This window comes from Bemisia tabaci, chromosome 4 (assembly GCF_918797505.1).
Source record: "Bemisia tabaci chromosome 4, PGI_BMITA_v3".
In the NCBI taxonomy this organism is placed as follows: domain Eukaryota; kingdom Metazoa; phylum Arthropoda; class Insecta; order Hemiptera; family Aleyrodidae; genus Bemisia; species Bemisia tabaci.
Window position 1 is genome coordinate 27,412,618 of NC_092796.1, and position 26,234 is coordinate 27,438,851.

The following is a 26,234-nucleotide window of genomic DNA, read 5'->3' on the forward strand; positions in this document are numbered from 1 at the left end:
CGCCGCCGGATTGCATTAAAAGTGATTCATCAGTTGGCAAATCCCAGGCATTGGGTCTGGCGAGAAAAAAGTTATTTCCTCTTTTTTTACCTTATTCGATTGAAAAATACGCGCTGGAATATACATTTACTAGGGTGCATTTAGTGGCAAAAACAAAGCGAAGTGCAATTTCCCGCAGGCTCCTGTTGAAGATGACCTTCAGAAAAGTTAGGTTCAGGAGAGAGTTAATTTCTTACATGACAGTCTCATAATCGATGATATGGTACACTCGCTCTGATAAAACTTCCTTTCCATTCAGATACGATTTCCGTCGGAAAAACTGTGATATTTAAAAAGCACGCCTGCCAGCTAACGCCCAGTTGATTCCAATGCAGACCTCTGGTAGAGGTTTGAGGCTTCTCGATGGATTGGATTTGGTGTGTCGTCAGCATCATATTGCTGGTAAGCTTTTTGATTTATGATTAACAAATACAGATGTGAAATTGTAAAACTTCTACAATCTCTACTTCAAAATCTTTCAGTCCATGATTACACCATATTTTTCAAAACTTTCAAAAATAAAGTAAAAAATATCAAAGTTTGCTTCCAATTTTCTCTGAACAATGAGACAATTTTAAAGATAGGTTCCAGTTTTCATTTTAAGAGATCAATTGTAGAGTAAAGCAGCCTTTGATGGGATTTTTCGGGTGCATCTGAAAAATTTGAGGAAATAAGAACGAAGAAGTTTTGAATCTTGCCGTTCAGGTTGACTCCATGGTCAGCGCGTCTGAATCTGGGTCAGTACCGAATCTTGGGAGTACGGTGAAAAAATTTCACTTACAGGATCTCCGAATAAAAATTGGATTACATTTTGCAATAAGAAACCACTATTTCTGACTTCTGCATAAAAGCACCTTCCTGCAGGGGCAAACCCATGGCTCATATGTTGTTTCTAAAATGAGCCAGAAATAGTGGTTCCTTATTGCAAAATGTGGTTCAATTTTCCTTGGCCTTAGGCCCTAAAATTTTGAAAAGCCTATATCGCATGAATGTGCCTATCCTTTGATGGTTAAGGACAATAAATAGAGTTCGCAGTTGGTTTCGGATTAAAAAGCGGAATATGAACAATTGAAACTGCAGTAAAAAAAGAAAAAAAAGGTCGAATAAATATTTTCCTACTTTTAACATACTTTAAGGAATATAACGACGGTGTATAAGTCGGCAATCACATGACTCGTTTGCGGTGTCTGAAAATCTCCGCCTCCATATTATTTTTTTCAAGGAGAACAAATTGACTTAATTTCTTGAAGTTTTTACAGAATTTTCTTTCTCACAGAGAAGAAAAATCATGACAGTTTTAAAGAATTGCCGTTGAGCAGTTTTCCGCTTAAAAATAAAGTATGACAGGAAGTCTGCGACGTCGCAATCCGAGTTATGTGATAGCCGACTTACACCGTCGATATCCTTAAAAATTATTGCTCGTTCAATTATGTATTGTTCCTTGATTTCAAGGTCACACCCGGGACTGTCAAGAGCGGCGTATTCAATCGGCTTGTCGATGATGCCATTGAGGAAGAGAAACCTGTCATCAAGGTAATTACTGGAATTACTGGAATTACTGGAATTAGCTGTCGGTATCCATGCTTGAAAGTTCAAGAATAGAACACGGAAGTGTAGCAGCGCTAAGTACATGAACAACGAGAAGTTGTTCATGTGTGCGTTCAAAACACTATTATGAGTCGACGTCTTAGGACACCTCCACGACTATAATGATTTTTTGCCGAAAAATGCAAACATAATTTGGTATTTCGCTCACTTAAAGTACTGCAAACAGGCAATGCTCTGCCTACTTTTATTCTGACAATCAGGTTTAATTCGATGGTCGATGTAAAACATGCTTTTCTTACATTTCGACGTCGTTAATTTACGCTCGTGATCTATTACAAAAATCAACAAATAATTTTTGTTGATTTTCAGTGCGAAGTTCTTCAAATTTTCAAAAATATTTACACACTTTCAAAGAAATGTCTTAATAAGATACCCGTTGGAAAAAATATACCATAATCTGATATTTTGAACCGTTGCGGACACATATGTTTAACATTATAGTCGCATTGAGAAATTCCTAAACTGAAACCCACATTTAGAGTTTTCACGGACAATTCCAAGTAAATATTTTGGCAAAGGACAATTTTAGCTTATATACATGCCCAAAGTGCAAAAGCACGTGTTTCAATTTGCAACAACGTAGACTTCCTGTCATACCTTATTTTTCCACTGGAAAACTAGTCAACGCAATTCCTCAAGAACTCCCGTGATTTATTTCCTTTATTAGCAGAATATTCTGTATAATTTCAAGCAAAAAAGTTGACTTGTTCCTCTTCAAAAAAATAAAAGAGGTGCGGAAATGTTGAAACACTGTGATGGGGATACTTAGTTTTGCACTTGGGCCATCGATATACATAAACCGGAAATATCAGCAGGCTGATTGTTGAAATTGATAGACAAAGCTATAGACAAAGAGGACAAAAGGGATATGGAGAGATCCCATTGGTGTACACGGGTGGATGCAATGGACAAAGAAGGTAGATAATGACTGGCTATGGGGTCTCTGGTGGGTTGCCGTTAGTTAGTCTACAAATATTACCTCGTTTGTCCATTGCAATCACCCCCTTCTACCAATAGGATCCCTCCATATCCTTTTTGTCTTCTTTGTCTATCGCTTTGTCTATCAATTTCAACAATCGGTCCGGAGGCTCCGATTACTTGGCCCCAATCGGAACCCACGAGAGACTCTATAGTTAGTCCATCATTTCCTTCTATGGGAACCAACCATTTCAAGCAGTAGGATCGTTTCATAATGTCTGTCGCTTTGTCTATCAATTTCAAAATCAGCTCGCAGTACCCTTAAAGCAAAATTGGGCATTTTTCGTCCGCAGTGTGCAGGGAAATTGTTAGGTGACAGCAGTTCTGGCCAGCACGAGGACACAGGGGCAAAGAGGCTGATTGACACGGACACGGACCAACATCTGAAAGCAAGGCTTTATCCGTCAGCGGCAGGCAACGCTTCCCCGACTCGCTACAATCCCTCGTCCAGCTACAGATCACCGTCCAGCGGCGGCGCCAGACCCTCGTCACCGGGCTTCAATTTTGCCGAATTTCAAAGACTTCGAAATCAACACCGGCAAGCCGCCGCGCAGAAACCCCAACAGAACCCTTGGGACCGCTCGGACTCTTTCAGCTCGACGCCGAGCCGAAGCTTCGACCGCTCACGCAGCTGGGACAGGTCACCGAGCTTGAGACGTTCGGATACCTTCGGTTCCGGTAATACTACACCTAAAGCCTGGTCGCCTACTCGATCTGTCAATGGTTCCGGATCACCTGCTCGGTCTAATTCCGGACTCGGGACAGTTCCGCGGTCTAATTCCGGACTCGGGTCACTTCCGCGGTCTAATTCCGGACTCGGGTCCCCTGGTCCCTATGGTTCCGGTCGTGCAACTCCGGGAGCGTACGGAGGGGCGGCAAGAGGAGGTTATCCAGGAAGAGGAGGTGGTGGAGGTTTCGGCGGTTATCCAGGAGGTGGGGGAGGTGGAGGAGGCTCAGCGGGCCAATCAGGTGCGAGTGGTCAAGGAGAAGGGGGAGGGGATGGAGGGGGCTACTACGACTCGACGTCGAAGTCGTTGGACTACGGAATAAAGAATTTCCCGGATATGATCGCGTACCAAGGAAAGGTGCCCGGGATCATCGGCAGATCGCGGGACGGGAAGACTTTGTACGCGGTTTGCGATGACTGCAAGAAGAAGAACCCGGGCAAGTTCGATCATATTAATTTCGGGAAACCAGGAGACAAGAATGGCTGGTGGGAGGACTGCAAAAATCCTTCCAAGATCCCCGCCTAACGAGGCTGAGGATGTAGTCCAGGCAATGGAGAATAAAATAGGGACTCTTGACAAAAATTTTACAAGAAACATCATGTTGAAAGATTTCTCTATTTGGTCAAAAAATAAAAAAGGACGTATTTATATCAAACGGAACTAAGCGCCACCGGGGGAGGACGGGAGAGAGGGGCTTAAATTGGCGGGTGTTGCGAAACCCGATGCTTGTTCCATCCTATACTAGCGATGCTTTTTCATGGCGCTTAGTTCCGTTTGACAGAACGGAGAACGCGCTATCCGGGATTCTAAAATCCTTAAAAGGAACTCAATTTGGCGCTAAGTTCCGTTTAACAGCAGTACGTCCAAATAACCCAGATATTTTCAGAAAACAAGACTTTAGACAATTTCTTAACGTAGCGGCTTTTGCGGCGGAGAGATCTTCACACCAACGTGAAATTCTAATTCAGCGTTCGGAAATGCAGGGGAATCCCTCAATAAGAAATTTTCCGGGAAATTTTCTCCAAGAATGTCCCTATTGTCTTGATAGAGCAAGCGCGCGCGGACGCCTGGCGCCATGTCATGTGATTTTCTGAAAAAATCTAGGTGTATTGAGGGATAGTTCTTACTTTTTATAATAAATTTCCTTCTTTTGAGTGTCAAATGTTCGGTGTTCACAATTCTTGTACTATTTCATGAAACCCCATCATTTGAAGAATAGAGATTCGACAAATAAAAGTCAAACTTGAAGTTTTAGCCAAATATTTTATGTCCGACCTTCTCGATTGACTCGATCCACTGTGCGACGCCTGGATGCAACTATTTCACCTCAAAGAATATGCTTGTTGCATGCAGAGACAATTGAAGGCGTTCTGTTTTTTTTGGCGCTTCGCTCAGCGGAGGAGACGCCCGCGGTATACTGTTCCAAGACTTTCAAGTCGTCAAAAAAAAATAGTTTCGGGGCGCAAAGATATTTGATACCAAGAAAGTTTAACCGACTGACGTTATTGCTTGAAAATGCAGAGGTGAGGCGGAGGCTCACTTTCCAGTGGCGTGGTGTGCTTCGATATACATCGATAATTCCCCATTTGAAGCTATGGTAGAGAATCGATTATTAGGGTGTTCGTTGCGAACACCCTGACAATCGATCCTTTTCCACAGGTTTAAATGTCAGATCAATCGATATATCGCAAAGCACGCCACGCCACTGTCACTTTCATACGGATGGTGTAAGTAAAAAACCACGCATCTTCGATTGTAAAGTTGAGACTCTCTGCTCACGTTTCATTTGTTTAAAAGGAGTACTTTCCAAAAGGGTTTGCCTTGATTTTTCCGGCGCATTTCTTTCTTTTGTCCATAATTGGACGTATTTATGCTACATGGAGCTATTTTTAAGTGGAAAGATGGTGTGTGCTCGTTAGTGCTCGGGCCATAAGAATGAATGGGGATTTAAAAGCGCCAGTGACGTCAGCGGCAACGAAGCCGTCTTCGTCGTCGTGCTCGCTCGTCTTTAACCCATGAGCCCTGTCCACAACGCTATAGATACATGCCCACGGCTCATGAGTCAGCGCTCAGTCCGAAATCCCGCTTTTAAACTCAAAAGGAACTAAATCCACTATTACATTGTTTCTTATCCAGCTTCCACAAGCACACCCCATTTTTCCACTTCCACATAGTTCCTTTTAGCATAAATACTTCCAATTATTCCAGAAAAATTTAAGGATAAATTTTTTCAATTTTCTTGTCGAAATAAATAAACCTGCACCTTACCACTAGATATTCTTAAAAAAAATGACTTAAGTATACGTAAAAAATCAAATAGAAATTCCGAGTCATTCAATATACAAAAATATAAACCTCAATTCGACAATAACATGGGAAGATGCACGAATTATAGGAAGCTCAGCGAACGAATAAAAAATACATCACACAGAATTCGAACAGTGGCGTGGCGTGCTTTGCGATATATCGATTGATCGGCCATTTAAACCTATGTAAAAGTATCGATTTACAGGGTGTTCGCAGCGAACACCTTAATAATCGATTATTTACCACAGCTTCAAATAGGGAGATATCGATAGATCGCAAAACACACCACGCCACTGAATTCGAAATTCTCAAACGTTGCAATAAAGACGCCTATTTTTCAACTGGGGCCGTCGATATGAAAAAACACGAGGTACGAAAATATTTTCGCGGAAGGTGCTTTGCAACATTATTTGCCACTTGCGGTTGTGAGGAGGCTCAGGGGAAAATGTTCGCAAAGAGAGACAGCGAGATTAAAACTCGGTGGATTTCGGTCGGTGCGGGGGGAGAGGCATACCTGAAATTTTTGCTGCGCTGCCGACCCCAGGGATTGAGGCCAAAGGGACTGAGCCACTCGTAGATGGCGACGGCGACCGCGGTGACGTGGAGCGAGGTGAATATCGCAATCCAGAGCTCCGGGCTGAAAGGCAACAAAAAGGCGAGGAGAGGAATGTCGTTGCGCTGCTTGGGCGCCGCCAGCAGAGACACGCCGCTGAAAAAGTACGGCGCTGTGAAGTCGATCACCTCCGCCCTGAAACATTCACACGACGAGATCAAATCAAGGAAAACCTCTATCAAAATAATCAGACAAAGTGTTTCATGTTTTATTTCAAGCGTACATTCAGAGACAAGAGACCGCTGGCCAGGGCCGGATTTATGTTTTTAGCGCCCTAGGCTAAACTTAGGGTGGCACCCCTAAAAGTAGGCGCTCTCGTGGGGGGGGGGGAGGGGTTCCCCAGACGCCCCTCCCCTCCAGATCAGAAGGATGATGTTAGGTGTGAGGAAAATGTTCAATTCACATTTAAAAAAAAACGATTTTAAACAGTTTCGAGGTACGTTTACGTTTGCAAGTTGGTTTTGGAAAATAAGAAGTAACAAAAGACTTGCTAAGTTAAAAAAAAATTCTCTTTACTCACTATTTTACAGTGGTTTCTTTCTTACTTTATTGTTAGCAAAATCATCGATTACGTCTTCATAATCAATCTGGCTTGCACGAGTTTTATCTGTCCATTCTTTTCGTTGCGCTTTTGCCCGAGTAGTACCTAGTAGCCCGTGCCTGTGTGCCTATGACACGCGAAGGAAATAAATTTGTCATCCACAACGTTGACGTTTTTAATAAATTCTCAAAAATTTTGCGCCCCTCAGAATGTTGCGCCCTAGGCTACAGCCTATGTAGCCTATTGGTAAATCCGGCCCTGCCGCTGGCCTCTTAGCGACACTGTGGAAGCTTTTACTTTCGGAGATTCAACAATGCCTTATGTACAATTATTAGGGAGCAATAGTCATCACCCTAATTTCGTATTTCACCCGTTTACAAATTCACCCTTAATATTGCAACAATGGTCACCGACATAGAAAAGGATTCATTCGTAAAAAACTTCTCAAAGAAGACCTCGGCTAAGAGTGCCTTCAAACCTCAATGATACTCTCAACTTTACCAGGCAGTTGGTTTAGTTGCCTATCAGAACCAAACCCACCTAAGGTCATACATATCTTTACACGCAATAGTAAGTGTGCTGGCGAGAACATACCCTGCATTCAAGAAGAGGAAAGCGTTACTTTCAATTCTAAGCATAATTGTCAGCTCTTTCTAATTTGCTTCTTAATGCAACTTATGGGTTTTTAATTTTTTTTTATTCAACACAAATAGATTGCAATTTTCTGGCGATTGTACATTATTTCCGAGAGTAAAACCTTCACACAAAAATTAAAAGCTTCAGTTTTGCTTCGTTTTCTGTTTAAAAAAGTAAAATATGAGAGAAAATTAAACAATGTCTGATGGAGTTAAACTGATCCCGCCTAACCAGAATTAGCCTGACTGTATTTCACGTTGCTTACTTTTTTCTCGCGTTCATAACTTTTTATCAGGAAACCAAGTAACATAATGCTTTGGAACGCTCTGTTTTACTCACGAAGTTTCAAGTCATAATTTTATTTACTCTCATTTTATTCAAATAAAACATGAGATGCAACTACGCTTATGGCTGGCGCCAAAATCAGCTGGAAGTGTAGTAGTGATTGTGATATTTTTTTTTTTCGGTGCACCTTTCAACGATGAGCCAACTTTGAAAGGTTCCGAGAATTCTGGTCTTGTAGCTCCTTGCGGTTTTGCCTTCGTCTACTCGCGGTTTTGTCCTCGAATACTCGCGGTATTCTTGCGTAAATTTCGAAAGCTCAGATACGGTTTGTGTGTTTACCTGACGCTACTGACGCTGAGGGCGGAGAAGGACATGTGAGCTGCACCGGAAACGAGGTCACCGACGATCCCGTTCCAAGCTGAGTTCCCGTCCTTCATGATCTTCGTCCCGTAAGAGCCATCAGCGACAAGGTAAAGGTGGAAATCAAACTCCAGCTCCTCGGCCACGTTTTCCAGCAAATCCATCGTCAATCCGTAGCAACAGTTCGTCACGTACTTATTCCTGAAACACGATTCACTCTCAATCAAAATTTCTAAAAAAGCAGCCTATGACAATGGTGATAGCGAGAATGGACGTATTTCTATCAAACGGACCTAAGCGCCACAGGGTGAGGAAGGTAGAGGGGGGCTTGGATTGGCGGCGGAATCGGGCGTCCGGCTTATTCCGTCCTATACTCGCAATGCTTTTCCATGGCGCTTGGGTCCGTTTGACAGAACGCGCTATCCGGGATTATAAATTCCTCGAAAGAAACTCAAATTGGCGCTTAGTTCCGTTTGATAAAAAAAATGCGTCCAAATATGGGAGAAAAAATGGGAAACAAGGCTTAAAAATTACATATAAAAATTCAAGACGTTTCGGCCCAAAACTGAGCCATTTTCAGTTGGAAGAATAAAAATAATATATAAAAATATATGAAACATTTTGTATGGAAAGTCAAGGTTTTACCACTATTTCGCACGGGGTGTATTTGGGATTCTTCATACAATGCATTGGAAAGCTAGAAGTACAGAATCGGAAATGGAAAAACAAATTATTCACGCAGGCGTACTATACGTTCTGCAATTTTATTTTGAAGCGCTATTTTTTTCATCGTCTTTAGATGCACCACAAGATAGAGGTGAGAATCACCTACATAGATCTTTGAGACCCATGTTCCTTAGCACGGCAGTATATCTGTCCGATCCATCGTGGTGATAAATCACCCAGTTGAAACGTTGAAAACAACCCATGGTTCATACATCTTAAACTAGGCATTAGTCCACGAGAAAGACAGGCGTGACGTGCTTCGCGATACATCGATTGATCTGTCATTTAAACCTATGGAAAAGGATCGATAAGCAGGGTGTTCGCAGCGAACACCATGATAGTCGATTCTTTACCATAGCTTCAAACGGAGAAATATCGATAATCAATCATTCACGCCGCGAATCATGAAACTTAGGCTTTCGTAAGCATAGCGGGGAGCGGGCACACCGTCAAAATCGTCCAATGAGTCCGGAGCTCATGAAATACAGGAAGGAAATACGAAATAGAAGGAGCTCAAGTAGTAACGGGCGAGGGGCGAGGGTTGGGAATTATTTCGTAATTTATACCAAGAGGTAAATGGTTGAGCCAGGGCGCGTCTCCACGAGACGGAATCGTTTGCTCCCGTGATACGTGACCCCTTTTTCGACGCCGAGTGATTTGCAAGCTCTCCTTCCCGAGTGAGGAGCTTACGATAACCAGGTTAGGGCCCCCGCGCTAAGCTCTTCATCTGCCGGGCCAAACGATTGATGAAACTTGAACAATAATTCGCGGGCGTTAACAGCCGCGCTGTTCCTGAAATTCCGAGGGAATAAAAAAGCGCGGGGCGTATGTGGTGACGGGCGCGGGGTGGGGGCGGGACGCGCTGGTCGTTATGTATGTGGCGTTGTCACCGACAGCCAATCACGGTTGTCATGTCGTCGCCGCGCCAGTGCTGCCGTGCTAAGGAAAAACGCCGTATGAACCTTTAGGCGTTGCCAAATTTCCGTTGTCAAAACCCCGATTCGTTGATAAATTTACGTTCATTTTCCTTCCGATTTATTAGATAATTTAGTTCGCAATTTCACCTGAAGTTCCAGAAAATTTGAAGGAAATATATTCGTGACTTTTCTTAAAAATAAACATTTTATCGGAGGAAATTTGGCAACTATCGAATGATCATACAGCGTTTTCCCTTAGCACGGCAGAGTGGAACTACCCACTCCGGAAAATGCCTCTCGCGTCGAGTGATTCGAGGGGCGTGAAAAGTGACCCGTCCCACCGCGCCCCATACAGCCTTTGTCACCGGAAAAATCGCGATTCATTGAAATAAAGTTGCGAGCGAGCGGCGATAATATCGTCAAGAGCACCGACGCATGAACGATTATCCTCGCGGTTGAATTTTTACCAGAGGGTATGCCCCCTGGCCGCTAGGCGGCCCAACCCCCGGGAGTTGCAGTCAAGGAGGAGGCGTCTTAGTGTCATCATATCTCCTATGATGGTGTGATAAACTTTGTAAAAGTTCTATAGCGGGTCCTGGAGGAGTGAAACACATTTTTGAAGTTCCATCGGCAACAGGACTTGGTGGGCTTAATCCATTCTAATCTAACCACCTCAACAAGAGTGGAGGGGGGGGGGAGGCTCGTGCCAAAAATGGCTGTTTTCACACTTTTCCTCTCCATATTGGAAACAGGAATGAACCCAACTCCCCCACTCTCTCCACATTCTCCCCACTCCCTCCTTACTCCCCCACCACCCAGATCGGCGAATGAGATGAGAGTATTTTGCTCGCATTTGATATTGCCACAATATCGAGGGTTGAATACGTAGGAAGGACGTATCGGTCCTCTTTTGACGTAAAGAATTAACTGTCCATGATTTGAGCCTTATCGTTCATATAAGTCCAAGTGTTTCAGGGCTCACGATGGCTTCAGGAAAGCGATGTGCCTTTGCGTCATAGAGACGGTGATATTACTTAGACCGTTCCTGAGAGGGGCGGCAATTGTGAACCGAGAACACTTTTCTCCTGACGAACTTACGAACTTACGACAAACGACGCGACGCCCACTTGACTTTATTCCTAGGCTATTTTGACTTGAGACCCGGAACGCATGGCACCATACGGACGGCAGAACTCATCCCGAAAATAGGTTGTGTCCTTTTGTCAGAAAAGCGAGGATTTCAGTCCTTCTCGAGGCGAGGCTTGAGTCATCGATTATCGATATTTCCCCATTTAAAGCTACGGTAAAGAATCGAGTACAGGGTGTTTGTTGGCACACTCTGATCATTGATCCTTTTCCATAGGTTTAAATGGCAGATCATCCGATATCGCAAAGCACGCCACACCACTGCCGTACACTTACGTGTGAGCCATTTAAAATTTAAATATCTGCTTCTCTTCTCCCTTCCTCCAAGTTCCAGGTTCTGCACATGGCAGTTATCTGATAACTGACTGACTCCGCCACTCTCAGATTTATCAGTCAAGGCAGTCAAATGGACGTATTTCTGTCAAACGGAACTATGTGCATTATGGCGTGAGCCCTGTTATGCATGTATTCTTAAGGGTCTCAAGGCTCGAGTCTTAATGCACATAGTTCCGTTTGGCAGAAACACGTCCAAATCGCTCTCGGGTTCTTTCGAGGGATGAGGAGGAGGGGGTTCGATGCGGATCTCGGCCGATCTCCGTGCTCGGATCCATCGATGGAGAGCAAAACCTCCAACAGCACTTTTTTCGTTTGATACGTGGGTTTGAGACAATATACACCACGCTGCAGCACAGTAAAAGCACAAAATATAAAAGAAAAAATTAATGTGCTTTGAAAATCATTAAATACGACAAGGAAACACCTTAAAATTTACAAAACACACATTAAAGTTTCCTTTCAATTTTATATTTTTTTTAACAATTTAAATTAAAGAAAGCCATGCAGAGTGTGCAAACAAATAAAAATCATGAGTTGAAAAACGCTGACTCCGCGAGTTTAAATAATAAGCCCTAGCATAAAGCGGAGTGATGCGACGACGTGCTGCCAGCAAGAAACGCGCACTGGCGCCTACAAACCTGAGCAGATACTTCAGGCATTGCGCAATGCTTGAGGTATCCCTTAGGTTTGTAGGCGCCAATGCGCGTTCCGTGCTGGCTGGCTGGCCGCGCCGCGCCGCAGCGTGCCACGGTGCGTGCTTCACTATTTCACAATAGAGGTGTCGTACAGTATTATACGAAATTGAAGGCACTCCGACATACCAACAACAAGAATGATAGGCATCCTTTAAGAGTACGAATCTTTCCTTCCAAAATAAGTCGAGATAAGAGAGATGAAGGAACGATTACGTAGCATGGTGTCAACGATTAAGGTGTCAACAAACAGTTTGTTTAAGTTTTTGTTGACTCCATGATCATCCAAAAATAAAAAAAATTCTGACTCTTATGAAAGATGATCACGGTGTCAACGATTACGACGTCAACAAAACTTAAAACTTCCCCTTATAACATCTTTCAACTTTCAAGCCTTGTTTTTCTTGTGTTCTAATCTAATCTAACCAACCATACGTGACCCAGACCTCTCCTGTGCACTTAACTTTTTAATTTTACCTATAAGGAAGATATTTTTTTGTTTGTTGACACCGTGATCGTTGACACCATGATCAGGGCCCATTTTTGCGTTTTGCTGCCTGAGCACGACGTCAACGATTGTTGACTCCACGATCAGATTTTAGGTTTGTTGACACCATGATCGTTGACATCATGCAACGTTACCGAAGGGACATTCTTGAGTATGCGGTCAAGAAGATTTTATTTCGAATCAAGAATAAAATAGGTAAACAAAAGCGTGTTTCTGTATGATGTAAGTATGACTTTCCTTTTTATAAAAGCATCTTTTCTTCTTTCAGAAAACATTATTTTCTTTGTTAACTCATAAGGAAATCTCGGCGGTAAATTTGAGGATATTCCTCCTTAAATTAGCTCACTTGTTCTTCTAATGAAGTTAAAAAGCATACTAAACGTTATTAAATACAGATACTAGAACAGTAAGTTTTTCGACTACCGCTCTCTTTTTGTTGTCACTCGATGTAATTTGCGAGGGAACTTCGTGCTTTGAAAGATGCCATCAATCATGATACGTTGGGGTGCCTTCGATCTCATATGATACTTTGCAACACCTCCGTGGCGAAATAGTAGCTCGAAGCGCTGCGGCAAACCAGTGCCGAAGCGAAGTTATCATGCACTGGAAAAATATGAGATCCATTAGCTGAGGCAAATCAAAAGGTTTTCCAGTTCAGGTATAAAAATATGGGATTTTCTTGAAAGATAATTAAGTCCTGTTGCACCAAAGAGGTGTAGAGAGTTTTAGTGAATTTTCTCTCATTGAAATGACGCTCCCTCATTTTTACCAAAAATCTTAATTATATATTTTTCTCCGTTGGAGCAAACAAACAAAAAAACAAAAAAAAGAAGCAAACCCTCATTCTTCCGAGACATTCAACATTTTCATCCAAGAACGTCGCAAGCAATTGTCGTTTGTATTTACATGTGGACCAATTAATTTTGGGTCTCAAAAGGTAAGTGGACCAAAACTCCCCTTCCGAAAAAATGCGTGGACGTAAACTGCTGGAAAAAATCGGACAAAAAATCGTTGACGAAATGTCCTATAACCTTTCGGACTTAAATACGAGTCAAGACTGTGAAATATGTTTTAAGACAACAACTGCTTCAAAATTCAGCAATTAGCAATGAATTTTCGACTGGATCTGCAATTGCTTCATGGTATTAGAGAATAAACAAATGAAAACCTCAATATGACAGAAATCACTGGGTATACGAGGCTACTGCCGTACCAAAGAAAAACGCGGTATGAACTTTCACACGTTACTGAATCTCCTTTGATATGATATGAATTTTCAGGAGAGCATAAGAATAATTTTCTCCAATTTTTTTAGATAATTGTAATCGCAATTTGATTTCAAGTAGCTTAGAGTTTGACAAAAAATATTCATAACCTTCCCCAAAGAGAGACTTTTCATTGGGAAAAATCTGGCAAGGTGGAAATCCTCAAACGGCATTTTTCCTCGCGGCGGCAGTAGAGAGCGTCATGATGCTGTAAGGGAGAAAGTAAACAAAAGGAGAGCCGTCAAACACAGTGTCAAAACATATGGACGTGTGTTTGTAAAATGGATGGCTTGTGACATGATTCCGCATGAGAATCTGTTCTTGACGAACGGGACGTCAGCTTTGAAATGCGGGGAAGCTGCGTTGTCGCTCCGGCGGAACAGGAACAGCACACGAATGAATCTGATTCTTCACATCAGTGGCGTGGCGTGCTTTGCTGTAAATCGATTGATCTGCCATTTAAACCTATGGATAAAGGATCGATGAACAGGGGACATCTTGTGAATCGATTCTTTGACAAAGCTTTAAATGAAGAAATATCGATAATAGATCGTTCAAGCCTCGCTACTGTCTCACATTCGATATCCCTTACATAACAATTCGAGCAACCTGGAGAGAGAAGCCGCAATGCAAACACCGCTGTGCTCAGAGCTTAGACTGACAGGCAGTGCATTTGTCAAGAACGTATCTTGATTCCTGCATGAGCCCCAGGAAGTGTGGATTTACATGTAAAACGAGGTTCAAGTAAAAATTGAGGTACGTCATCACGTCAGAGGAGCGCCGTCGCGAGGAGCATCGAACAGACTGATTTGTGACGTCACCAAAGGGACTCTGGATGGGGATCTTCCTATCGGTTTCCAACTGCAAAGGAACGAAACGTCTTTGACTTTTGTCGCGTTGCCTCCTCTCATTACAGTAGACAAAGTTTTTATGTCTTGTGTATTCATCTGGGAAGGGGGAAAGGTAAGTTGAGTCCCAAACGATCTTTTGAGGGTAAGTTGAGTCCCGTCAATTATTCCCCCATAGGTAAGTTGAGTACCGTCAATTTTGCGGAAATTTCATCGGCAGTAATTTGTGGAATTGACACCCACGTTGCCTTCGCGGAAATGTTTTAGTAGAAAATTTACACTATTTGGCAACGCTGCCAAAGCGGCTCATTCGAACTCGGAGGATTTCATGGGAAACGCGATTGTAAGTGCTTTCATGCTAAGGAAAAACGCCGTATGAACATTCCAGAGTTGCCAAATATCCTTCGATAAAATGTCTATTCTTAAAGAAAGTTATAAATATTTTTCCTTTAAATTTTCAGAATCTCCGGGTGAAATTGCGAACAAAATTATCTGAGAAATTAAGGGGAAAATATTTATAAGTTTACCAGGGAATTTGCGTTTTATCAAAGGCAATCTGGCAACGCCTGAAGGTTCATACTGCGTTTCTCCTTAGCACGGCAGAATGGGAATGTGGAGAGCTCCTCAGAACCAAGAACCGCGGCCATACGTTGTGCCTAAGAGACTCAGAGCGCCTGCAATTTTTAAGTATGCAACACGGATATACCGAGAACACGAATAGCTGCATCCACACCTAGCCATGAAAAAGCTGGAGCGCCTTCGATATTCCCACTTATGATAACAAAACATGGAGCGGCTTGACTTAATGAGCTCAAAATATGTATCACGTTGTGGTGTCATCACAATAGCATCCCCTCCTTCACGAAATCTTACACCGAGGAAGAAATTTGCAGCATTGTTGAAAAGTTAAATTACTTTCCACTGCGTTGTGAAATGAATCTGCTGGCTAATGCTGTGGCAACATTGGTTAGTTTGCGATGATATGAAACGCGTCTGTAGCCGAGTGGGAGGACGGATGGATGGAGGGTGGTCGAAAAATGATAGCGATGCAATCAAATACACTGTTGCCACTTATGGAGCAAAAAATATCCATTTTGCAAAATTAGTTACGATTTCCCAAGGGGCTGAGAATACATATGTATATTGGGTCTGAGGACAAACATCGATAGTTTAGTAATTCTAAAATAATGCGACATCTAATAAAATTAATGGACTACTATAAAAGGCGCGATTTCGCGCATCAAAATACGCGGTTCTCCTAATAAGTAAGTTTTTGAACTTTTTTTCTTCGCTGGGAAAACAAAGTAGCTTGAATCTAGAGTCCAGACTCTTGAAAATATTGACAGGAAAAAATACTCTTGATACAATCGGATTTCTTGCTTAAATCAAAAGGAAATGTGCTCAAATTAAGAGGCTTGGTTCCTGATTTAAGCAAAAATCCATTTTTAAAAGTCTGGACTCTAGATCCAAGCTGCTTTCTTTCCAGTGTTCGAAAATATTGTAGATAGAACTAAACTGTAAACAGTTTTTTATTAGTCATAAATGAAAAAAATCGCTAAGATCTTTAATTTTTTCTGCACTAATAATCCCTCGCCGTGGGTCCGATCTCCAGGCGCGTTCTGCATCACATTCGCTTATCTCATTTCAAGGCATCCAAAATGCACTCAGAAAAAGGAAATTTAAACGAAAAGACGAAAAGCGCTTGGTTTCACTTTTCGTCGCTCCTCTGACGTGAGGCCGTATCTCAATTTCGGGATGAGCCCCAGAAAGCATAGATTCTTATGTGAAACAGAGTTCACGTGGAAATCGAGATACGCCCTTACGTCAGAGGAGCGACTTTATTTTCTGCGTGAATTCCTTCTTTTTCCACAGAATTTCCATATTGTGGGTACTAGCTGTTTAATCCCATCAACAAAGAACTATATTGCCTGATTTTGGAGTCAACTGTTGATGCATTTCATCACCTCCTTATCACTACCGACGCGGTGTCCCAACAATGTCCGATTTCAGCCAAGGAAGAAAGTAAAATCATCTGGAATCGAGTCCAGTTAATAAAAAGGATGTGGAAAGCTTTGCCGATTGTAAGTTTTCAAAAAATCCTGAGGGACCCTTGCAGAGCGAGGGCTGGATCTGTCATGTAGGCCGTTTCCTTAAACCTCACGGTATAGCAGATACCAAAAACACAATTTGTTTTTAAAATAGTTTAAGCAAACTCTCAGAATCCGGCAGCCCGTAGGAATCTTGGGATTGCTATGCGCAATCGGCGTGTATTTCTAGTACTGTTAGCTCTCTGACCCGCAAAATTTCATTTTTGTCGACAGTTCTTTCTACTGAGTCGACTTCCAAAATATCTGTGGCTATCGTCAGGTCATATCCTCTAGATAAGCCCACTCTCTTATGATCTAGGAAATATGCCCCAGGTTTTTTTCTTGGATTACGCGATAAAGTTGCGAAATTCCTCAATTAAAGGATGTAAATGTTCATTTTTTGGCGGAGTTCTTGCTAAAAATCTACAGGACCGATTTTCATGATTTTCGCACCTATATATAAATAGGAGGTCCCTAGACGGGCCCGCTCTACTTAGCAATGGCGGGGCGTGCTTTGCTATAAATCGATCGATTTACCATTTAAATCTATAGAAAAGGATCGATAAACAGGGTGTTGGCAAAGATCGCCTTAACGATCTATTCTTTACCACAGCTTCAAATGGGGAAATATCGATAATCGATCATTCACGCCTTTCCACTGCTACTTAGACTAACTTACGAAGAACCGCAAAGCGCCCTCTATCAAGCTGAGGCCGTGGCCGTGTAGTGACCGGGAGGCATAGCCCCCTATTTTTAAACTACTCTTAGACCAATTTCGAAATAAAGTGCCCTTAATTGAAGCGCAGGACGCAGGAAGGGTTGGTCTCTAGACGGTCTCTAGACCATGGTTGCGCTGTCTCAAAATTTCCACTAACGTTCCATTCGTTATGATTAAAGCGAATGTATGTAATTAGTTGTGACGTTTACTGAGCATTCTTAATGATTTTACAATGCTGAAAATGTTAAACTTTCAGAAAATTCACCGAATAGTTTCCCCTCTACCCAAGTAGCACAGATTGCAATAAGTAGCAATTGCATGGAAAAAATATTGCAATTCCACTGAGTGTTGCGCTTGTTGCCAGTGTTGCATATAGCTTCTATTTGAAGGGGCTCCATTTATTGAAACTTATTGCGATGAAAATGACATAAGTTGCAGTTTTTCATTGCATTGCATACTGCCTATCTCTCTGACACATGGAGCTCATTTTGTTGATAGTTTAAAATCGGCATAATTTGACTGAATGATGTAAAAATATCGCAATTTAATGGTAAAAAAATTACGATTAATTGAAAACAAATTGGAATTAAATTTCAATATTTTTGTTGCGCTGTGCTACTTGGGTAGAGAATTATCAGCTCTGGAGATTCAGAAACCCACAACCGAGAAACGCCCTTTCTGCAGTGACTACCCCAATTGAAAGTATCATTTTCCAAATCACGCAAGCGCTAATCTCTATGGCGGTAGAGGGGTTGTTCTTCCTTTGTTTTCTCTAGTATAATCAATCACGCTTGATTTTAAAATAGCCTTCCGAAAGAACATACATTTTTTGGAATTCGAAGATTGCCAACGAAGCGAATAAAAAAAGGGTTTCTTGTTCCTCTCGCATTCGCAATTTTGGCGCTCACGTGATTTGGAAAAGAATCGGTTCAATTTTTCGTCGTCCCTAACGGTAATTTGAAGAATACCCGAGAAACTGCACTTAAAAAAAGGTTGGTAGAATTTACTATTCCTTCACGCTGTATTTCACACAGCTTGAATTCAAAGTCGATTCTGCCAAAGGAATGGTTATTTTTGCCAGTATATAGTAACGCTTACCTTTCTTCTGGCAGAATTGACTCTGAATTTACGCTGTTTGAAATACAGCGTGAAGGAATGGTAAATTCTGCCAATCTTCAAGTCGATTCTGCTTGAGGAATGGTTACCTATACCAGTGCCAGTAACGCTTACCTTTCTTCTGGCAGAATTGACTCTGAATTTACGCTGTGGGAAATACAGCGTGAAGGAATGGTAAGTTCTGCCAATCTTCAAGTCGATTCTGCCTGAGGAGTGGTTACCTGTATCAGTACCAGTAATGTTTACCTTTCTTTTGGTAGAATTAACTCTGAATTGGCGCTGTGCGAAATACAGCGTGAAGGCATGGTAAATTTTACCAATCTTTTTCTTCAGTGTGGCAACACGGATGAGACGGGAGTAGTAAGGAGTATGACCCATTTTTGAGCGGCGGCGCCGTGGAATTATTCGTCAGCGCGAAATTCAGCTGGGGTTATTACCGGGAGACCGAGCTGCGCGGTGGAAGGGACGGGAGGGGGGTGTTGCGGGGGTGCACCGGAGGGATACTCTGTGAACGTGATCGGCGGAGTAAAGGGAGACGCTGGCATGTTTGAGTTCTCTGAATAGCGAGACTTATAGATTTAGGTGAATTTGAATCTTTGGTCGACGCCACCACGGGGCCCGGGACTCGGGACCCGTCGAAAGCCAGACAAACAACCTTGATTCTGGATTCAAGCGCCCAACCCAACCGAAACCTTTCACTCTCGACTCAGAGCAATGGTTCCCGGACGTTTCAACTGAAAAATTTCACTGGAAAAGATAATTGGACTGCATTTTGCAATAAAGAACCACTATTTCTAGCTAATATTAGAAACAGCGCCTGTGCTCTTAATGTTCCTATGCAGACATTACGCTTCTTTTTCTCCTTCTTTTTTCTCTTTTTATTATTCTTCTTCTTCCTCACCTTCCTCTGATTTTTCCCTTCTTCTTATTCTTCTTATTTTTCTTCCTCTTCCTCTTCTTCATATTCTTCATTATCTTCCCTATCTTCTTCTCCTTCTTCCTCTTCATTTTCCTCCTTTCCTCTTCTTTATTCTTTTTCATGTTTTTCTTTCTCTTCTTCTTCTCCTTCTCCTTCTTCCTCTCTTTGAATAGCAGCTCTTTGAGCTTGGGAGTTGATTTCAGAGAAAACAAGTGGCACCATCCTGTTTCTCGCGAATTTCTACATAAAAACCAGTAGGTAGTCAAATCGTAAATTCCTCACACATGCAACATCTCCATTGTGCTACTTCCTAGCTGATAAACTATTCTTCCTTATTTTTTACTTTATTTTCAACCATCTCCAAGCCACTGTTTTGCGATAAGCGATATACACCGCAACCCACTTGCGGGTGACCTTCCGTTAAATTTTGGACCTGTCCGGAGAGGAGGTGGTTTCAGAGAACCCCACTTTTTTAAAATTTTATGCGATCAAATTTAAGAAACTGTACCACAACAGAAAGCTGAAAGTTGTGGCTTTTCAACGCTTTTTACAGATTTCCTTTATTAATTGTACGCCTCTGTGAAGTGTACGACCCATACCTTTCATCTATTTGCTTTAGGCATCGCCACGTAACCCTCTTTTAGTTCGATGAGTTTTGATATTGATGAGCGCTTAATCATTCAACACAGTTGCGTCGTTCCAAAATCGTTGATTTTTCAGTTAGAACCCGGCAAGAATGCAACGAGCTTGATTTAGGAGTCCTGCTGCGTTCAGATTTTGTAATTTCAGCGCTTGTTTAACGGCGAGCCCGCTTGAAAGCGGCGCCAGTGATGTCAACGGTGGTGGAAAGTTTTCATCATTATCCCAATGTCCAATTCGACGGAAAATCACGATTTGCAACAGATTCGCAACAGCGGATTATCCAAATTAGTTAATTATTTTCCTCTCCAGGAATGGGGGTGGGCTCCGGGTAAATACTCGTGTAACAATTGAAATAAACGCTTGCCTCGTAGAATGATACTAAATCGTTCGGGATAATCTAGATCAAAGGGTAGCCCGGGAAACGCAAGGTCAAAGCGCGATTTCATTTCAGTTCATCTCTTGATAAAATGATCTTTTCAACTTGGCACCTCCAATAAAACATCACGAAAAAGCGAGAAAGTACCAAAGGTTTCAACGAGAGCTGTTGATAGGTTTTCACGATATAATGATACGAACGATTTGAAATCGAGAACGGCCTTAAAACTTGATTACTTGACAAGAGGGTATAAATCTGGCACACAGATACAACGCTAGGCACAATTTCCACCGAACAGATAAGATCACTGAAAAAAGCGAAGTTAGCTCCAAGGAGCGTACCCCTAAGCCTGTTAAACAAACTCCCTAAGCCTCTTGGCCTTATCTTAAAAAATGAAGGACCCAGAAAATTCTGCCACACCCTGAAATAGGCTCTTATGAATTTTGTCCTCGATACTCTATAAATGAATTTACCGACGATCCCATCACCCCACACATTTAATCTTATAGATTAAGATATTTTGTTAATTTGTCAAAACCTGAGATAATTTGTTAAAACCTGCGAGATAATTGTTAGCACCTAAGATAATTTGATAAAACTTAAGAAAATGTGTTATAACCTGACTAGTCTGTTAACAAACTGATCTGTTAATCTTCATTGGACCCATTGTGACCTGTACCTAGCCTAACTTACCATGGCTAATGTATAGCACTAAACTGAATTTGAATACTGAATTTGAATTTTGAATTTGAATTGAATTTGAGAACTCAGTATAGATTGTCTTCGATTTTAGTCGTTGATACGATATTCTTGATTTTCTCCGCCTACTTGGCATGCTTTGTTGGGGGCATAAAATAGCAGAGAACTGAAGGGATGGATACTTTTGTGCTCAAGATATTTGATCCGACATAAAGAGTCAGATGCACCCAATAAAAAGAGTCAAATTCGCCCAATAAAAATATTTCAATTCGACGACTCGAAGAATTCAATGGAGTGACTTTGATCTCGCGTCAATGCGAGAGAGCGGTAGGGGTAAGGGCGGGGAGCAAATAAAAAAGGGGGTAAGAAGAAAGTAATATGGAAGTGAGAGAAGAGAAAACGAGAAAGAATGTGATACTCAGCAGCTTGGAACTGCCTTCAAAAAGTTGAATCTGCAATTTTCACTCAACCAAGCCGTAGTAGCCACCTACGCGGCCCAAATGAATTATTAGAAGTATATCGTTGTGATACTTGAAATCAAACCGAAAAAATATGTGAAAAAAAAATCATATCACTATTTCATCCATGCTACTAGGGTTTGGTTCGCAAAGACTATTAAAAACGCAATAAGGGCCTATGTCTATACGGTGCATAAACTTTGAAATTTATCAATGTATCCTAAGCCCTGCCTGGATTGCCTCAGAAAATTTTCTGACTCCCTGAAATCCACGAGCCATCATTGCTCAAAAAAAGAATCGGGAAAAGGAAAAGAAGTTTCGAGGCTGATCTCACGTTAAACGTGAAAGGGCGAGTGATTAACAGATGGTTTCGCTATTTTTCCCCTCATGTTGATTAGTCATCAACTAAATTTTACGTTCACGTGGGCACAAAATTGGCGATAGAAGCTTTGCATTCACTCCTCAATCAATAGATACACCCGAGAGAAGCTATGGCGCGAATTTCATCATAAAAGCTCGAATGTGCACAACTTGGTGCGGCAACTTATAAGAAGTTATGTCTTAAAGTTACACACAAGTTCTCGTCCTCTTTGGGGCAAAAGTTCACCTCTCATAACACTTTGAAGTAAACATCTGTGCACCGGAGCTATGTTTGTTGATGATAAAACCCGCATGACAAAGACAGCTTAAAATCAAGTAAAGTGCACTTATCGATTTTCGCATTTCGAGACAGCCTTTAATAGTGACTTTGTATAGGTTTTCTTAATTTGTATGAACATTATTTTTAATCATCAATTGCCGTTGAACATGTGCACAATAACAGACATTTGATGAAATTGAAGGACAACGTCAACGTGTAGCTAGGAATTTATCCTGAAAGGCGAGAAGGGGGAGGGGGGCAGGTAAAAAATTCCAGTTAATTGAAGAAAATTTCGTTTTGGAGGTCGAACGTACAGATGATGGGAGAGGAAAAGCAGGCACATCATCTCCCCTGGCTATATCTCTGACTGAGGCTCTTGAATCTCACCTGTGCTTTTAGTTTATTTGACACAAACTGAATACTTGACTCCACGCACAGTGTCACGAATCAATGGAAGAAAAACGGACACGATGCGGTAACATAAACGCATTATATCTTCGTTGTTACCAAACGAAGAGGTTTAAAAGTAATTTCTTCGGTTGCCTTGTACAATTTCCGTGCAGAGGCACCCCTTGAAATTAAAAATATGACGAAATACACATCAGAAGGAACTGTCCTTATCGAGACCTCTCCTTCGCAATTTAGGTCAGAGATTTTATGTCCAACCTCGACCAGAGGCTCGTTCCCCTGTAGCACAGATCGACGCTCCTCAGACGCGATTCCCGCATTTCCGCTCTTCTGATAGTGCCTATTTTTACTATTTTTTTACGGTGGGAAAAGTGCTTAGTCACATAATCAGCACTCTAATCTTATTATTTTGTTTTTGAATTTTATGCTTTTCTACATTTCTTTACCACTGGCTTGCAAATTGCCGGTCATTAATTGCCTGCGATATATACATCAAGGGTGTGGATGTAATAAAAAATAAAAGGTTACTTAGAGTTTCGAACAACATACTGACTTTGAGGAAATCTTTAATTTAAATTGATCCAAGAAGAAAAGGTTTGTCACGGCATACGCGGAGTATTTATTCATAAGAGGGTTTACATTAACGTTCTGAAGCCTATCGGCTGAAAGGAGAGTTTGTTTACTTGCGGCTGTGAACCAACGGCCGTTAAGCGTCGCGTCGTATCGAGTAATTCGTTCGACAAACAAGCCGGTGTTTGAGAAACGTATTTGACGCACTACATCACCCGAAGCTCATCGGCCAACAATGAGGTAGTCAACAGTCAAAAACAAGAGGACCGATGACTGTGTCCAAATTTAATTTTACACCTCCGAATGATCAAATGAGAAAATGAAAAAGGAAGAAATAGAAAAATAAATACATGAAATAATTAAGAGGCAGTTTCAACACAAAAAAGTTGAGAGGCGCGCTCATATCGAGGTTTAAACTAGCTAAGAGTACGCCGACTATGAAATTGAACGGAAGAAGGATAGATATCTCGATTGCGAAGTCAAATATTATCGAAGGCGCCATTTTCCACCCTTTGAAGCACCACTTTAAAAATAAGACAAACGGAGCAAACACAACATGGAAATAGAGCAGGAGAAAGGATGCGCGTTAACGAAGGCGCAGAGATACAACTATTCGTGCTTGATGGATGTCCGTTTGGTATCTGCAAAATTGAAGGCGCGCTGGCGCGAGGCGTGAACTTTCAATGCTTCGCTGCCGCTATATGCTGCTACTGAGGTGTCGCTCAGATTGAGTGATTGTGAATGAAATTCTCTGAGTATATGTGGAGAAAAATTCGAAGATTCACTGAAAATTTGCTCCAGATTTTCCGGGAAATTTGTATTTTATCATAGGAAATTTGGCTACGCCTTAGGGCTCATATGGCGTTCCACCTTATCACGGCAGTATAGTACCAGTGACGATTATGCGAGACAAGCTGCCTCACCAAGAAAAATCGATTGTTTTACATACATTTAAATGGATGGAAAACAGGGTTGCCAATTTTCAATAATTGTTACTGTATAGCAGTGGCGTGGCGTGCTTTGCGATATAATTCCCCCATTTGAAGCTATAGTAAAGAATCGATCATTGATGTGTTCGCTGCGAACATCCTGTGTATCGATCCTTTTCCATAGGTTTAAATGGCAAATCAATCGATATATCGCAATTCATGCCACGCCACTGCTGTATGGTGGAGACAAAATACAGGAGTAAACAAATAAATTTGTTCGGCGGGAAGAGGGCGAAACAGAAGTTTGGGATTTACCTGGAATTTGAGAAGACGTTGCTTTGGCGAAATCCCCAGATATCCTGCATCTTCTCGAGTCTTTCCCTCTCCTTATCATCCATCTGCTCCTCTTGCTCCTCGATCCTCTCCATCTCGTTGAACACCAGCGTCAGGTTGTCTTTGTCCGACGTCAAGATCCGATGACATTCCAGCCCTGATAACATAAAACATTGAAAACCTTAAAGACATCTCTCAAAGCCTGTAATTTTATTTCAATATTCAAGATGATCTGTAGCATCCTATTTGAGGAAAACTAATAGTTGCCGCTCACTGGAAAAAAAACACATTGAATCTAGAGTCCAGATTTAAAAAAAAAAAAAAAAAAAAAAAAAAAAAAAAAAAAAAAAACGACAAGAAAAAGTACTCTTGATTCAATCAGAATCTATAGCTTAAACTAAGAACCAATCCTCTTAATTTAAGCGAATTTCGTTTTGATTCAAGCAAAAATCCGATTGAATCAAGAGTATTTTTTCTTGTCAATGTTTTCAAGAGTCTGGACTCTAGATCCAATGTGTTTTTTTCCAGTGCTTACAGAAAATGACGCGAAATTTTTTTTTTTTGGTCCCGTAGAGGAGGTCAAGGGGAATCAGTCGGCTAATGATATCCTATATTCAGAGTCAAATGTGCCTCAACTTCGTCCTTCTGAGTCCTTGTGGTAAAGGATTTTTTGTTTTTTACAAAGATTACAAAGAAAAAGGGCCAAAGAAGTGACGGAAGAAGAAGACGAGAGCTCGAAAATTACAATGATCACAGCGAAAATGCCAGAAATTCACGCTTAGTCTCACAATTTGCTAAAGAAACTTGCGCATTTTGGAGATACTCGCTTGTAAAATCACATACACTGGGAAAGAGGGTTTGATTATTTCGATCTAACTAACCAAAATAATTGGTGTTGTTGGCTGTGCAACAAACTTATCGGAGTTGTATGTCAACTTTATGGAGCGGTCTCAATTGGATTGCATTTTGCAATTAGGAACCACTATCTCTGGCTCTTCATAAAAGCACATATCTGCATAGGGAAACCAATGGCATGTATGTTGTTTCTAAAATGGGCCAGAAATAGTGGTTCCTTATTGCAAAAAATCCAATTACTTGGACCACGACTCCAATGAAATATAATTGTGGTCTACCTGGAGTTTTTCAGACTCTTTGTTCAAACTTCGATTATCTGAAGTTCAAACGCGATTTCGTAAAACGTGCAAATGACCCTTTCGATGCACAGTAACTCTAGTGTGGAATATCTTGGTGTACAGTGGAGCTTTCGTTTTGACGATGAAACTACAAAAACACGACTTTTAACTTCGCTCACATCTTAAAATATCTGCACCAATTCAATTTTTTCATGAGAATATTAATGAACATTTCTATACAAAACTTTCAGACACAAACGTTCTGCCAAAATTATACAAGGTCTGTTAGATTAGAAACTGGATTTTGGTCATAACTAGCCCACAATGCGTCCAAATTACGTTTTCTTGAGCTTTTCTGATGGCTGAAAATATTTAAGAACGCTACGTTCACAAATTTGAAAAATCCTGATTAGCTTCGTTGGTATGTGGCTTGAAGTAAGGCAACCTCAAGGGTGTTTTGCGATTTTTGTGTTTGACCGAACTTGTCTCTCTTTTTTCGGTCTCGCACTACATTTTTCAACCCACAAGGACGATTGGAGTTTTGTCTCCATATCGTAGCCGTACACTAAAGTATTGTCACCGAAAATTATCCTATCCAAAAATGTAGGATCATTGTTAGAACGTTCAAGCAGCTAAAGGGAAATTGACATTTGGTTGGATTTTCGTTCAACGG

General features: G+C 41.5%; 2 protein-coding genes across 3 annotated transcripts in view; one reads left to right on the top strand and one right to left on the bottom strand.

Moving 5' to 3' along the window:
* Window positions 1-26,234, bottom strand: part of LOC109044571 (uncharacterized) — an 84,922-nt gene that overhangs the window by 13,374 nt on the left and 45,314 nt on the right. For both annotated transcript variants that reach the window (XM_072299596.1, XM_072299595.1), the window contains exons 3-5: window positions 24,411-24,585; window positions 8,075-8,296; window positions 6,175-6,408 (exon numbers count right to left, since the gene is read on the bottom strand). In XM_072299596.1, coding sequence (XP_072155697.1) covers window positions 6,175-6,408; window positions 8,075-8,296; window positions 24,411-24,585 — 631 coding nt within the window. The remainder of the gene's footprint in view (window positions 1-6,174; window positions 6,409-8,074; window positions 8,297-24,410; window positions 24,586-26,234) is intronic.
* Window positions 295-4,605, top strand: LOC109044572 (uncharacterized). The gene is made up of 3 exons (XM_019062379.2): window positions 295-441; window positions 1,492-1,572; window positions 2,919-4,605. The coding sequence occupies exons 1-3, from the start codon at window positions 403-405 to the stop codon at window positions 3,876-3,878; spliced, it is 1,080 nt and encodes a 359-aa protein (XP_018917924.2). The 5' UTR covers window positions 295-402; the 3' UTR covers window positions 3,879-4,605.